Source organism: Xyrauchen texanus, chromosome 16, assembly GCF_025860055.1.
Source record: "Xyrauchen texanus isolate HMW12.3.18 chromosome 16, RBS_HiC_50CHRs, whole genome shotgun sequence".
Classification (NCBI taxonomy): domain Eukaryota; kingdom Metazoa; phylum Chordata; class Actinopteri; order Cypriniformes; family Catostomidae; genus Xyrauchen; species Xyrauchen texanus.
In genome coordinates, this window is record NC_068291.1 from 16384559 (window position 1) to 16398369 (window position 13811).

Sequence of the window (13811 nt, forward strand, 5' to 3'; positions counted from 1 at the left end):
TTTTATTGACATTAAAATTAGCTGACATTTAAATTAGAAGCCTAATTTGCATGCTTTCGAATTCAGTCTGGTGTAATAGCGTTGAAAGACCACAAGAGGGTGATATAATATTTACTGAAACCGGTAGATGGTAGTAAAAAAGCAAGGTATCACACACACAGGACGAGCTGATGCAGCTCAGCAAATGGCAGTTCAAAGTTACGAAGGTTTAAAAAAAAAAATGATGTTGACGAGTTTGCAGGTTAGCGTATGAAACTGGTGTAACCGCACAAACTGTACAATTCAAATTTGTAACATTTATTATGCAATTTCTCTGTGTGTAGCCCTGAATAGGTCTTTCATTCAAGCTGTCGAACCACAAAACAACATACTTTTAGCTGAAATTAGCATGGCTATATGTGAAGGCTATATGAAAGATAAATATACACAATATACATCCAGTGTTGGCTAGAGTAAATAATCTTTGTCCATCGATAATGATTTGGGTCAAATTTTATGGAAAACTATGCGCGTTGCACTCCGTGGCACTGCCAAATTTTGATGCTGTGCGTTGATGTGTGTACGTACATTTGTTTAAAAATAATTGTTACGAATTTTAGAACGTGTCCAGTGTGTGACCCCCCTTTAATTTACCCTTAAGTTTCTGATTTGTATGAACCATAAAGCAACAAACAAAAAAGGGCTTGCAACTTGTCATTATGAAACCCCAGATGCGACAAGATAAATGACTATTTTGAGCAATGGAATCAAAACCACGTTCACCTATAATTTACACTTAATCAAGAGCACCAAAAACCTCAGAGACTTCTCAGGCAGCAGAGCTGACTTTCACGAACAGCAGAAGCTGTGTTGTGAAACATCAAAATCGAATTAATTTACAATGCAAAATAAAACGTTATGCAGTGTAATGCATGCATGTTTGAGAGTTCAGAAACACAAAGCAAACGATTCAGTCATCTTGTGTGTCATTCTGGACATGAGCCTGTAACTGACAGTTGGTTGTCTTGGCAACGGTGTGACAGCTCAGCAGTAAGCGGCTGGCTGTTGTGCTGTTGCAGCTGCAGGCTTAGCAGAGAGAGAACACTGAAAAGACTATCTTTCTACACACACACAAACACACACACCATTTGTGTCTTCATAAATGATGCATGTTTGCATGCAAGTGGCCTCAGGTACTGAAACACTGTTGAAGGAAACAACGCAGACCATGTGATTTAAACATTCATTTTTCTGATATTACATAAGCGCATTTGCATGCGTCACTCACATGCTTTGTCTTCTCAGAGTAATTCTCCACAGTTAGAGATCATTTCATAGCAAGCCAGTCAAATACAGGAATGCACTGCCTTTTAACATTTTATTTGACTTTTTTGCCTCTATACTGGTTAGCAGGGATGTGCAAAGCTACATATTTAAAAAAATAAAAAATAAATGTGTCTGTGTTTTGCCTGATGACTAGTCGACTAATTGGTTTGAAGGGATGCTCAAAAAACCTTGCAATGGCCAAAAATGCCATGAATTTAAAAGATGCAACTTTTCCGAAAGTGTTTTTCCATGCAAAACAACTAAAGCACAGCACACTCTCAGCACACTCTCAGCACATGAATTAAAGTACCACCACTAAAAATATCTAACTAAATAACTCTATCAACCTCACTAATCAACTAGTAAATCAGGACCCATCCTAATTGGAATTACGAATTAGACACACAGTAGAGAGCCTTGAAAATGTGCAGGTTGGATACAAACTCCCATTACCCACATGAGCACAAAGGCTCAACATGTTATAAAACATATGCTAACCAGACCACATCTCTGACAGGAACACACACCCTGGCTGATATTTCCCCACAATCAACTTTTAAAACAATATCTGCTATCATTTAAATATTTTCCAATCATCTGACCTATCCATCCTCTAAAGAGTGAGCTCAGTTTAAGGTGTGGAACAGCCAGGTGTAAGGTTCACAATGCTGCAGCAAATACTTCCAGCTAGGCAACATTTGCAACTCACCATGATGTCACCCTTGCATTCATACAGACAGTGCATGGCCAGCTCCTGATTGGTCCCTCCTCCGCTCAATGCACTAGAGCAAGCCAGGTGCATGAGGTAATCCACTGCAGAGAGAGAGCCAAGGATTCTTAAAAGAAACACTAATGAATTCTAAAATTAAAATACATTTTCCTGCAAGTTTTATTCATTCAGTTCAATAGCAGAGAAGTTAATGTAGGATTGAGTAAGTTTGTAAACCTCTCTGAAGTAGTTCAGGATTGGCCTCCAGGTCACGCAGTGGCGCCCACACCAGTTCAGCCTTGTGTAGGTCGTGCTGAGCAATCGAACGCTCTCTGAGCTCTGGAACCTCCGCCTGGTACCGCAATCCAATGTTTATCCGACTGAAAGAGAGGGAGAACAAAAAAGGCTGCTGTAGTGATCCAAACAAAACTTTTGTGAATTTCTGTAATATACATTTGAAGTCATAAGTTTACATACACCTTAGCCAAATACATTTAAACTCAGTTGTTCACAATTTCTGACATTTAATCATAGAAAACATTCCCTGTCTTAGGTCAGTTTGGATCACTAGTTTATTTTAAGAATGTGAAATGTCAGAATAATAGTAGAGAGAATGATTTATTTCAGCTTTTATTTCTTTCATCACATTCCCAGTGGCTATGTCAGTAGTTTGTAGTGTTTGTAGGCCTCCTGGCTCACACACGCTTTTTCAGTTCTGCCCACAAATGTTGGATTCGGATTGAGGTTAGGGCTTTGTGATGGCCACTCCAATACCTTGACTTTGTTGACCTTAAGCCATTTTGCCACAACTTTCATTTCAACTTTCAATGGTCATTGTCCATTTGGAAGACACATTTGTGACCGAGTTTTAACTTTCTGGCTGATGTCTTGAGATGTTGCTTCAATATATCCACATAATCTTCCTTCCTCATGATGTCATCTATTTTGTGAAGTGCACCAGTCCCTCCTGCAGCAAAGCACCCCCACATCATGATGCTGCCACCCCCATGCTTCACAGTTGGGATGGTGTTCTTCGGCTTACAATCCTCACCCTTTTTCCTCCAAACATAACAATGGTCATTATGGCCAAACAGTTAAATTTTTGTTTCATCAGACAAGAGGACAAAGATCTTGGTCCCCATGTGCACTTGCAAACTATAGTCTGTCTTTTTATGGCCGTTTTGGAGCAGTGGCTTCTTCCTTGCTGAGCAGCCTTTCAGGTTATGTCGATATAGGGCTCATTTTACTGTGGATATAGATACTTGTCTACCTGCATCCTCCAACATCTTCACAAGGTCCTTTGCTGTTGTTCTGGGATTGATTTGCACTTTTCACACCAATGCGTCTCCTTCCTGAGCGGTATGATGGCTGTGTGGTCCCATGGTGTTTATTCTTGCATACTATTGTTTGTACAGATGAACGTGGCTCCTTCAGGCATTTGGAAATTGCTCCCAAGGATGAACCAGACTTGTGGAGGTCCACAATTTTTTTCTGAGGTCTTGGATGATTTCTTTTGATTTACCCATGATGTCAAGCAAAGAGGCACTGATTTTGCCTTATAATACATCCACAGATTCACCTCCAATTAGCCTATCATAAGCTAATTGGCTAATTGCCCAAAGGCTTGACATCATTTTCTGGAATTTTCCAAGCTGATTAAAGGCACACTTAAATTTCTGACCCACTGGAATTGTGATATAATCAATTAAAAGTGAAACAATCTATAAAACATTGTTGGAAAAATAACTCAAAATGATGTGTCATGCACAAAGTAAATGTCCTAAACGACTTGCCAAAACAATAGTTTGCTAATATGAAATCTGTGGAGTGGTTAAAAAATGTGTTTTAATGACTTAAACCCAAGTGTATGTAAACTTCTGACTTCAACTGTATAAATTCACATTTGATTTTATGGTATTCTTCTTTATAGTAATGTCAAAATGAAGTAGGACAAGAAGCCCAACAACAAATTTTAAGCCATGTCCACACTAATCCATTTTCATTTGAAAACTCTGATTTCAGTTTCCTAACATCATCGTTTTCCAAAGTGTGTGATAATAGGGAGCGATTTCAAAACGCTTTGCTTTTGGGTGGAGGAAAAAACTGTTCTAGTGTGGATGAGAGGCATAAACGTAGCTACATTTATGTTTTAGACAAAAATGTATTAAATGTGAAGCCTAAAAAAACTATGTGAATGAAGAGTGGACTGCAGTTGGACAGAAAGAGATCAAAGTTCATTTTCAAGGCCAGGGACAGTGGGAATGCCAACTTTTGCCATTTTTTTGTGCAATTATAGACTATAATTATAGACTTTTTATAGAAAATCATAGACCATCATAAACTTATAAGAGCCAATTACAATCACTTAAACTCATTTGCAATAAAAAGGAACAGGAACACCACTCTATTACAATGTAATACTGGAATCTCATTGCAGAAGTGTTTTCACATGTGCCTGAAACCAAACTACGTACAAAGATACTAAGTAATGCATATGCAAAATCCTTTGTGGACAAATACAAAATTGAAGATTTGTGTTTGGTGAAAGGACTGTCAGCTTAAGGGGAATATTTGAGAGTCAGAGTGTATTGGTGCAGACTATGTGGCAGGATTTAGTGCTGCCACTAAAACATGTCCGTGCCATGGGAAATTCCTGGAAACAGATACATTACACATTAGTTCACTACAAAGCTAGTTTGTGCTGTTTTGAAATATGTCAATCATGCCAGCTGGAATAAGCACTAAAAAAATGACAAATCTAAGCTGCGCCAGACTACAATTTAAATGCATTTGTCGCATATCGTAATTTCTTTTTTAGAGAACTGAAGAAATCATATTCATAAGTGAAGACTTTAACCACGAGTTCTTTGCATAAAATTAACACCCCGTGTTTTTCAAAGTTAAATGTTCCAGTGTCTGACTGCCAAGGTCTGTGGAGAACACGAGACAGATTTTGTTTTATCATTTTGTTCCAGGATACTTTACCAGGATTGGCCAAATCCAAAATGAAGGAATCTGCAGCTATACACAAAGAGCGAAAGAGAGAGAGAGAGAGAGAGAGAGAGAGTGCATGAGTGTGTGTGTAAGAGAGCAAGAGTTCTGTCCATTAGATAAACCAGCTGGTACCAGTCCGAGATTTAAATCCAACCCATCCCCCCAACTTTTTTGTCCTTAAAAAGACAGCTTTGAAATATCCCATGTGTAAACCAAGAAGCCCATTCAGATATTGTTACCCTTTAATACACTAACAGTGCATGACACACCAGCTCGCCAACAAGCACCACTGTTAACATACATAAACACAATGAACTAGGACCATGAATTTTGCATTTGCAGAGGGCAGATTACAATTTGCCACTTACAATAAATGAATATCACTAACAGCACAGCAAGGCATAACGGTGTATGCACAAACAGTATAATAAACCAGGGTTTCTCTGGGTTCACTGGGTCGTGACCCAAAAGTGTGTCACGGATCATTGTCAACTGGGTCACGATCTTTTCTGTCATGAGTACAAATTACCAATTAGAAGGATAGAACTGTACATTTGCAATGTTTGGGGCAACAGTGACCTCTATTGTGGAAAAATATTGTGGAAAGCTAATATCTCCAGGTTTGCGTAAACGTCCGTAAGTCAGAGGCTGCATTTCTCTGATGTTAATTAGTAGCTGTCCACTCACAATAATCAAAAAATGGTGAGAATAATTATTTTTGGACAAGGTCTCTTTACGTAGCGTTGCATGCACTAGCAGCGCGACTCAACATGCGGCATCTAGTCAACTTTTTGCAGCACGCATTATAATTTCATCATAAAGATTATATTTAGCAATAGTCTATCAAATGAACAAATTCAATTGAGGTGTTCCTTTATCAGAGGACTTACGGTAGCTCTTTGAATGACTAAAGCACAGCATAGTTAAAGAAGGAAATAAACTGCAAAAGGATGTATCGAATGAAATAAACAACAAAGAATATCTGAGCGCAGTTGATGATTAATGAGAGCGGCGGTCCGTCTGCGGACGTGTTCATTGAAACAGTATGTGCGCATACCCGAGGACTGTCAATCAAGAATGCATGCTCTCAATCTCACGTGTGAGTCACTCAGCGCTAATCTGTCAAACTCATTTGAATAGCTTTACAGAGATATTTGCATGTCATGAAAACAGTCATAACAGGAAAAATGTATAGTTTATCTTGCAATAACTGCGTTGAGACACCTTCACGAAAATGCTACTTAGTGATATGCATTACTTCACAAAACACTGAAGAGGGTGAACAAATCTTTGACTTCTCACTGGAGCAGTTTTGGAATTAATAGTGGATATATCTCTCCTGATTTGTACGTAGTATCTCAGGTGAGTGTGATGTTGAACACTCATGGAGTGTCTTTGACAGTGACAACAGAACTGATCATATCAGTTTTCTTTATTGCAATGAATGTGGGAGAAAGTGCCTCTTTGAAAAATTTAAACCAAACTATGAGAAAATGTAACTGTTATATCACTAATTTAGGCTTGTATGATATTATATTATAAAATTACAAATTCTTAATATAAAAATGTTCAACAGACTCTGTGTTTTGGGCGATGGGGCGGTCATCGATGCGGGGAATAAACACAAATAATTAGGTTCTGACCAGTGTAATGATCGCCAGGCAAATCATTTTAAGGGGATCGAGGTCGGCTGGGGTGCCCCCATTTCAGGAGTGGTGCACGGAGATGGGGAAGGTGGCGGCTTTTGAGGAAGTCATTTAGAAGACTGGGTAACTTAGATTTGTTTGTTGGGAAATGGGGCAACTATTTGGAGTTTTTGGAGGGCTCTCGGAAAGGGGCAGTGGAGAGAGTATAAATGTGTGTGATTATTATACACATATTTTTTTTGTTTGTTTGTTTATTTGCTTTGTGTGTGTATACGCGTGTTACCACTGGAATGTTTGTTGAGGGTCAAGGTGGGGTCAGGCATTGGGAGGGGAAATTGTGGTGTTTAAATGTTAAAATGACTCTGTGTATATATTTTTCTTTTCTTTATTTACTGTAAAATCAATAAACAATTTTTAAATTACAATATAAAAAATGAAATTTCTTGGGCTACAAATATTGGGCCGCTATATAACTATAGCTTACATAACTAGATTAATTAAGTAGCTATTAATTACAAGAGATTTTCCTTAAGAGTTGGACAGCATGCACAATGGCAAATATGGCATAAAACAAAATGTTTTCCTAAAATATATTTTTTCCTCTACAGTTTTCTCTGCAGACTCTAAAATGTAGTTTACAACTGTACATCACTGTACTTCAAACATGTTTCCAACACCAGAAATCATAAAATATTCAATTCAATCTTTTATGAGTCATAGTTTGCAGAGTTAAACTGCTTCCTTCTCTGTGAGAACTTAAAACAGAACCAACCAGTCAAGAACAACCAAATAAAAAGTCAAAAGTGTGCTAAATTGGCTAAAAGCCTTATCTAATTTATGAAACTTGTGAAGCGTGATGTGTATTTAATTTGTGTGTGTACTTACGGCTCAATGCTGACAGGTGTAGCCTCACTCATAGCAGAGAGCACTGGAGGTGTTATATCACTGCTGTCTGGACATAAACAAACAAAAAGGAACAATGTGAAAAGCCTTTCTTAATAAATGTCCTCCTATACAATATTTGCATTACAATTACATCTAATTATATCCTGTTTTTCTTATAGACATCTAAAATATGAATACAAAGTGTTTTTAGGGATGCACAGATATATAATTTTTGTCTAATATCAACAGTCAATAATTGTTTTTGTGTTATGGCCATTAACTGTAGCCATCAACTAAAATTCCAGAAAACTATTTTGAAATGTACAGTAACGATAACCATTTAGTATGAATGACAACTGGCTTGAAAATAAGCCCTGATATTATCTTCTACTATCAGCTTAATCAGACTGATACATACGATCAAAAATAAGACGCAAATATTGGCCGATCAATATCATCACCGATATATTGTGTATTCCTAGAAGTTTTTTAAGGTAGTTCATTTTGTCATTACGTAACCAATTCATTACGCTCTGAAAATGGAGTATGTGACCTCTATTTGAAGTAGTTTATTAGTGTTGCCACAATACTAATACAGAGTAGTGAAAGGAACTCACTGGAGCGCAGGAGGCTGCGGGTGGCTGACTTTGGCGTTGCAGGTGGGGGCAGCCCCTGATTATTTGCCGATGCGGCAGCAGCAGCCGAAAGGAAGGTGGAAAAGTAAAGACCTGAGCCCTCTCGAACAGGACTGAGGATGGGCGGGGGAGTGTAGGGTGGCATGTTGAGGGGGTTGTCGATCAAGCGGACAGGTGATCGTAGGTGGCTCTGGTACGGCGTGATGCTGGAGTACACTGGTGGGGCGATGAAAGTGCCAAGTTTAGGTGGAGGAATAAAGAGTGGTTCTGGACGAGGCCGTCGTTTGGCTTTGAATTTGCCATCTGCGTCACTTCCACTCTCTGTTCCACCATTCTGTGGAAAATAAGAGATTACAGGTTAACAAATTGGGCGGTGGGGATACCCCTCTAATCTAGGGATGTGCAAAACTAGATATAGCAGGTTTTTTCCTGCTTTGAACATTTTTCCGCAGAAATTGAAGGATGTTTATCTCATGTTTGACACTCTAAATATGCTTCTGATCTGAAACATTTCAAAGCCTGGTTTCATATAAATGTCGCATGAGCCATCGCAGAGACACTCCCGATACTGATCTTCTCTATCTTGTCTATGGAAACACAGGTGCATGCCCGTCAACCTTGCTTCTCCCGAAACACATGCTCCAGAGACAGGATAGCGCAGAGCACATCACTTGCTCTCGCCATTCAGGCTTCCCTCAATAATCACGGCACAGAGCACAAATATTATGAGCCCCATTTAAAATCTACTGCGAATGTTCTTCTTTATAGCACTATAGAGTTAGTCAAACACCTCAAAAGGCAAGACAGAAGGCTTTATTATTTTGCCATATCGCCTTGCTCTAAGTCCAAGACAACATAAACACCAAAATTACTGATTGCACTTTTAAATAAAGCCTTGTACAACAAGGGTGGTCTTGGGTTTATCCGACTGACGTGTTTGTTAGGCATTAAAATTAGATGCGCTCTTCGATCAAAAATATTTTGATGGAGCAAAATGCAGCAATGTTAGACTCAAGTCGAGCTTTTAAAAGCTGGACTTATGTCAAATTAGACGTCTTAAAAATGTGGCACTCATGGCGATGCACCAAGCAACTACCAGAGATTTGCCTGTCTCAAAGAGCCGTACACACGTTCGTCTTTCTGAAGGCTAGTGTATACTTAATCATCGAACTCTAAGACTCAAGTCTTTTGACCACAAGCTAAAACTGGCCCACGCAGACAGTCCGGCATACTGTGCTGATGACAAAATTTGCATCACATGCACGGTGTGGGAGATATTTAATGTGTATGGCTGTACTGATACATTTAAAGAGGAAGAATTCAAAGATTTTGCTGTGCAAAATGTCTAAGAGCTGAAATACAGCACCCTGTCAGCATGGTAAAGCAGTGCCACTAAAATATATTATATATATTTACAAGACAATAAATCTAGACAATTAGTCGACCTCACTAATCATCTAGTCGTTTGCGTTATGATTAGCTGCCAATTATGACCTATCCTAGTCTAAAAACACACCACATTTGCAATCTGGATGATCTTGGGTGAGTGACGGATTATATGAGTAATATATTTAATCCAGGATTTTTTACAGAGGGGGGTGGAGTAGATCCAGTGTTTTATTTGTGGCAGAAAAACGTTCTAATTGGATTTAGACTGCTGTTTTTCATTACGAAAATGCCATAGTTCTTTATATAGAAACCATAGTTACTAACTATGGTAGTGAGAAGCCATGCATGGTTTTACGTATGGTTACCATGAACTATTACAAATATCAATGTTAAAAATATGGATACTATGGAAAAACTATGGTGCATATCAGTTTTCTATCTGTGTACACTTGTAATGATATCTGATCTCTGTTTTGATTGCCTTCAGAAATTTCAAGACATAACTGTAGTTTAATTAGTGGGAGCCTGATGAAAATTAATATCAAATTAGGTGTTTATTTTTTCCACAGATTTGACTGTTTTTAGTATCATAATTTACATCTCCATCTCAACCTCAAAATCAATGCTGTATTGTCAAATGTCAGTGCACATAACATGTAATATTATTTGCACGGGTGCTACCAAAGCAGGTGCTTGTGCCACATTTTCAAGGGGCCCTTTGAGGGTACAAATAAACCCTGATGTGGCTCTGGCTGAAATGGAGTTTGACACCCATTTGAATCTATTCTTTGAACAACACGCGTTAAAACGGGTCTGGCGTTTTTCAGCACCGCTGTTGAAAAAAATCCTAGGAGAAACTCTGAGATCAGAAGGCAGAATCATTAGTAAAGAAAATGCAGATTATGATGGTTTTGATATCGGATCATTCAGTCTTGTACTCACCTGCCCTGAGCTCTCAGACAGAGAGTTCCGTAGAGAGCGCCGCCGGGTAACAATCACAGAGGTCTTGTACTCAGAGCAGCTCATGTCGTAAGACCACAAAGGCCGTGATGGCCAACTGGCTGAGAGAGAAGCCTGCTCGTGATCTGGGGATGAGGAATCAGTCTGCCTCACTGGTACAGAAACTGGGATGACCAGTGGCATGAGGCTCTCATCTTTGGCCGCTTGGCACTCACCAGATCCACCTCATCTGCCCCTCGACCTGGACCTGATGGGGCCACAGGCGGACTCCAGGGCCTGTGTGGCTCTTGCTGACAACACAAATAATTAACACAATGAAATTAATGGTTTATCAAAAAGCTTGAATCTTAGCAGTGAATCCTTCCTCCCTTCTGTAGTTACAAAGGAAAATGAGCAAGTGATTAAGAACTGTTATACCACGGGTCTGTTGAATGCTTGATTCAAGCGTTCCAAGGGGTGCAATTATTTTTCAAGGAAAAGCACGGCTATGACGTAGTTCCAGGTCTTGTCCTCATAACGGTTCCATATCACTTCACCAAATTATTTCAGTTATTTCAAAGAGTCCTACAAGCTACCACAACAAAATAACCAATTAAAGCAAAGTTGTTGGTTAAAGTAAATCGGATAAGATCGTCAAACAATGTCTAAAATATCCTATTTTTATTTCAATTTCGGTTAAAAAGAGCCCTCGCACTCCCTCGTCTCCCCTCACACGCACACATGCTCACACACACTGAGACTCGATTCGCGACCGACAAATTGAGCCACACCCCCGCAACTTGATCAATACAACAATTTCTAGTATCCGAAATAACATTTGTTTCAATATATTTTGCCCTAATCAGCCTCACATAGCTGTAGTGGAAAGCACAGTTATATGTGTAACAAACTAAAGACCCAAACATACTTGCGACAGAAAAACAGTGTCCTCATGTCCGCGCACTCCTGCATAATAGTGTGGATGAAAGAAATGATTAAGATTTAGAATCGGAATATGGTGACACACATCTTCTGACGATGCTACTTCTGACGAGAGCTGCAACAAAAAAGGTAATCCCAGAAGCGATCTCATTTTCTGAGTTGCTCTCTTTCATTCCCTCAAATACAAACTGACACACACACATGCACAACCTCATTACTCCAGTAAGTGCTCAAGTAAAGCAGCGCAATCCTCCATTGCTAGTTCTAACATGATGTTTTTGAATTAGCCAAGAAGGCTTGAGCTTTATTAAAGAAGTTGAATCTGTGGCGGAAGAAAGTAGTTCAACTCTCAAGAGCGTTTTAGGGATGAAAACCAGAAAATGTCTTGAGATAAAACCCTGAATGATGTTTTAAGGTGTGGTAACCATGGTATAAGCTAAATAATTGACTCTGGCATTTTTCATTAATTCAACGGTCTGTCGTCAATTATTCCTTGCATAAGATATATTAGCACAGGAATTGAAGTCGGCTCAAAATCTCTCTTTATTTTTTTTTAAACATAATGAATCAACTATGACCAAAGTCACAGTTCACTCAGAGTCCATCTTGGAAATGCTACTAGGCTTATGGAAAAAGCTAAATGAAAATGGTTTGTCAAGCTTACATTACAAAATGACATTTCACATGTGCAATGCATTTTCTGACAACTATGGTCTCACAAATGTTTTTCCTTTTACTAAAATCATGCAAAAAAAAAAAAAAAAAATTCAGTATGAAAAGCTAATATTAATAAGCAAACAAACAGATTTTACATCTATCAAAAAAGGCGATTGACTATAGCTACCATAGTGTATGTTATAATTTCTCCCATTCATTTATCCATCATAGTTCCATCTCCTCCACCTTATCCCATTTCTGCTAAGATGGTGAAATATCTGGCTCTACAGCCAGAAACCGACTGCATGAGTATTGATCTGTGCCACCAGTCAATAAAATAATGGCATGCCACAACAGGACATGGTCTTAGGCCAAATTAATCTCTCCTGTGGGTATGTAAATTATTAGAGAAAAGTTCCTTCTGTGGTAGGTTCACTGTACTGCATACAGAGTGCTCCATAAAACTGGAACTTAGAGACTTTGACAAAAAAGACATTTGTTGCAATTTCACAATGCCTGAAAATTTCAAAACGTCTTAAAAAAAAACTAAAAGATTTGAGTCAGAAAAGAAGCATTCTGGGAGGAGCACCAAACCCTTGTTTCTAATTCCTGTTTCACTTCATTACAAACTCAAAGAGGAGAAATTAGAGAAAAGAAAAGAAAAAATACTGAAACTTCATTGACACACTACAAAATAACTAAATATTAAAAACACATACTTGCAATATATGCACCACTACTACCATTTGTCTAGCTGGATGTTTATTGAAAATCTACAAACCTCCAAGTAGGTGGACTGTCTTATCTGAACTCTAGCCTTGCTGGCACCGCTGAGGCATTCAGTTTAGTACATGAAGCCCTCACTCACCCTTGAGCAAGAGCTGTGTTTTAGTGTGTGTTTGGAGTAAGGGAGGTTGAGGCATAAAACAACTCCCTTCAACACCAGAAGACCAAAAAAAAAAAAAAAACCTTACTGACTCATATCAAGCACTTTCAAATTAGCTGGAATCATTTGACCCAAGATTTGCTTTACCTATTCTGCTTTCTATGTTCTGTATGCTATCTGATCCATAGATCAACAGTTTATGTACTCACACACCCTTTCTTTGTAACCTTCATATAGATTTCTTAAGGGAAAGCTGTTGTCCTTTTCGAAGTAAGTTTACGTAACAATGAAATGCAGGCTGAACTAAGTAGCATGGACCAAAAACATTAAGGTCCTTTCCTTAAACTAATATTTTATTGCTAATTGGTAGTTAATCTTCCATATATATATATATAAATAAAGATTAACTATCAATTCTCATGGGATGAAATGTTTTTACAAGTTCCCATTCCAAAACAAGAACTAAACTTAACAACACAATAAAATAAACATAAGTGATGCACTAGGGCCAGAGGGCTGACGGCGGGGTGCTTTTGCTGGTTTTTGTAATGGGTGTCAGCCATAAGATAGTAATTATAGTTGTGTGGAAAAGTCTTTGTTTGGATCGACAGATCATGTAACCTAATGGTTACAGTCAGCACCTGTTCTTTACTAACTTTGCACTTCCCTTACAACTGAGAAACCTGCAGAAATTGAAAGCATTCAAAACAGGTACAGCATCCTCACTGTATCATGTTAAGCAGACATCAATGTCAACTTCACTTGAGAAAGGGAATTTCACAACAACATAAGAAAACTGCGTCTACATGAGATTTGAAATAATC

The 13811-nt window shown here is 38.5% G+C and overlaps 1 protein-coding gene across 1 annotated transcript in view; it reads right to left on the reverse strand.

Moving 5' to 3' along the window:
• LOC127656909 (mitotic deacetylase-associated SANT domain protein-like) overlaps positions 1-13811 on the reverse strand; it is a 34936-nt gene that overhangs the window by 11243 nt on the left and 9882 nt on the right. Inside the window, 6 exon segments of the mRNA XM_052145449.1 lie at positions 2015-2118; positions 2252-2394; positions 7540-7606; positions 8157-8508; positions 10506-10720; positions 10723-10813. Of these exon segments, the coding sequence (XP_052001409.1) occupies positions 2015-2118; positions 2252-2394; positions 7540-7606; positions 8157-8508; positions 10506-10720; positions 10723-10813 (972 nt within the window).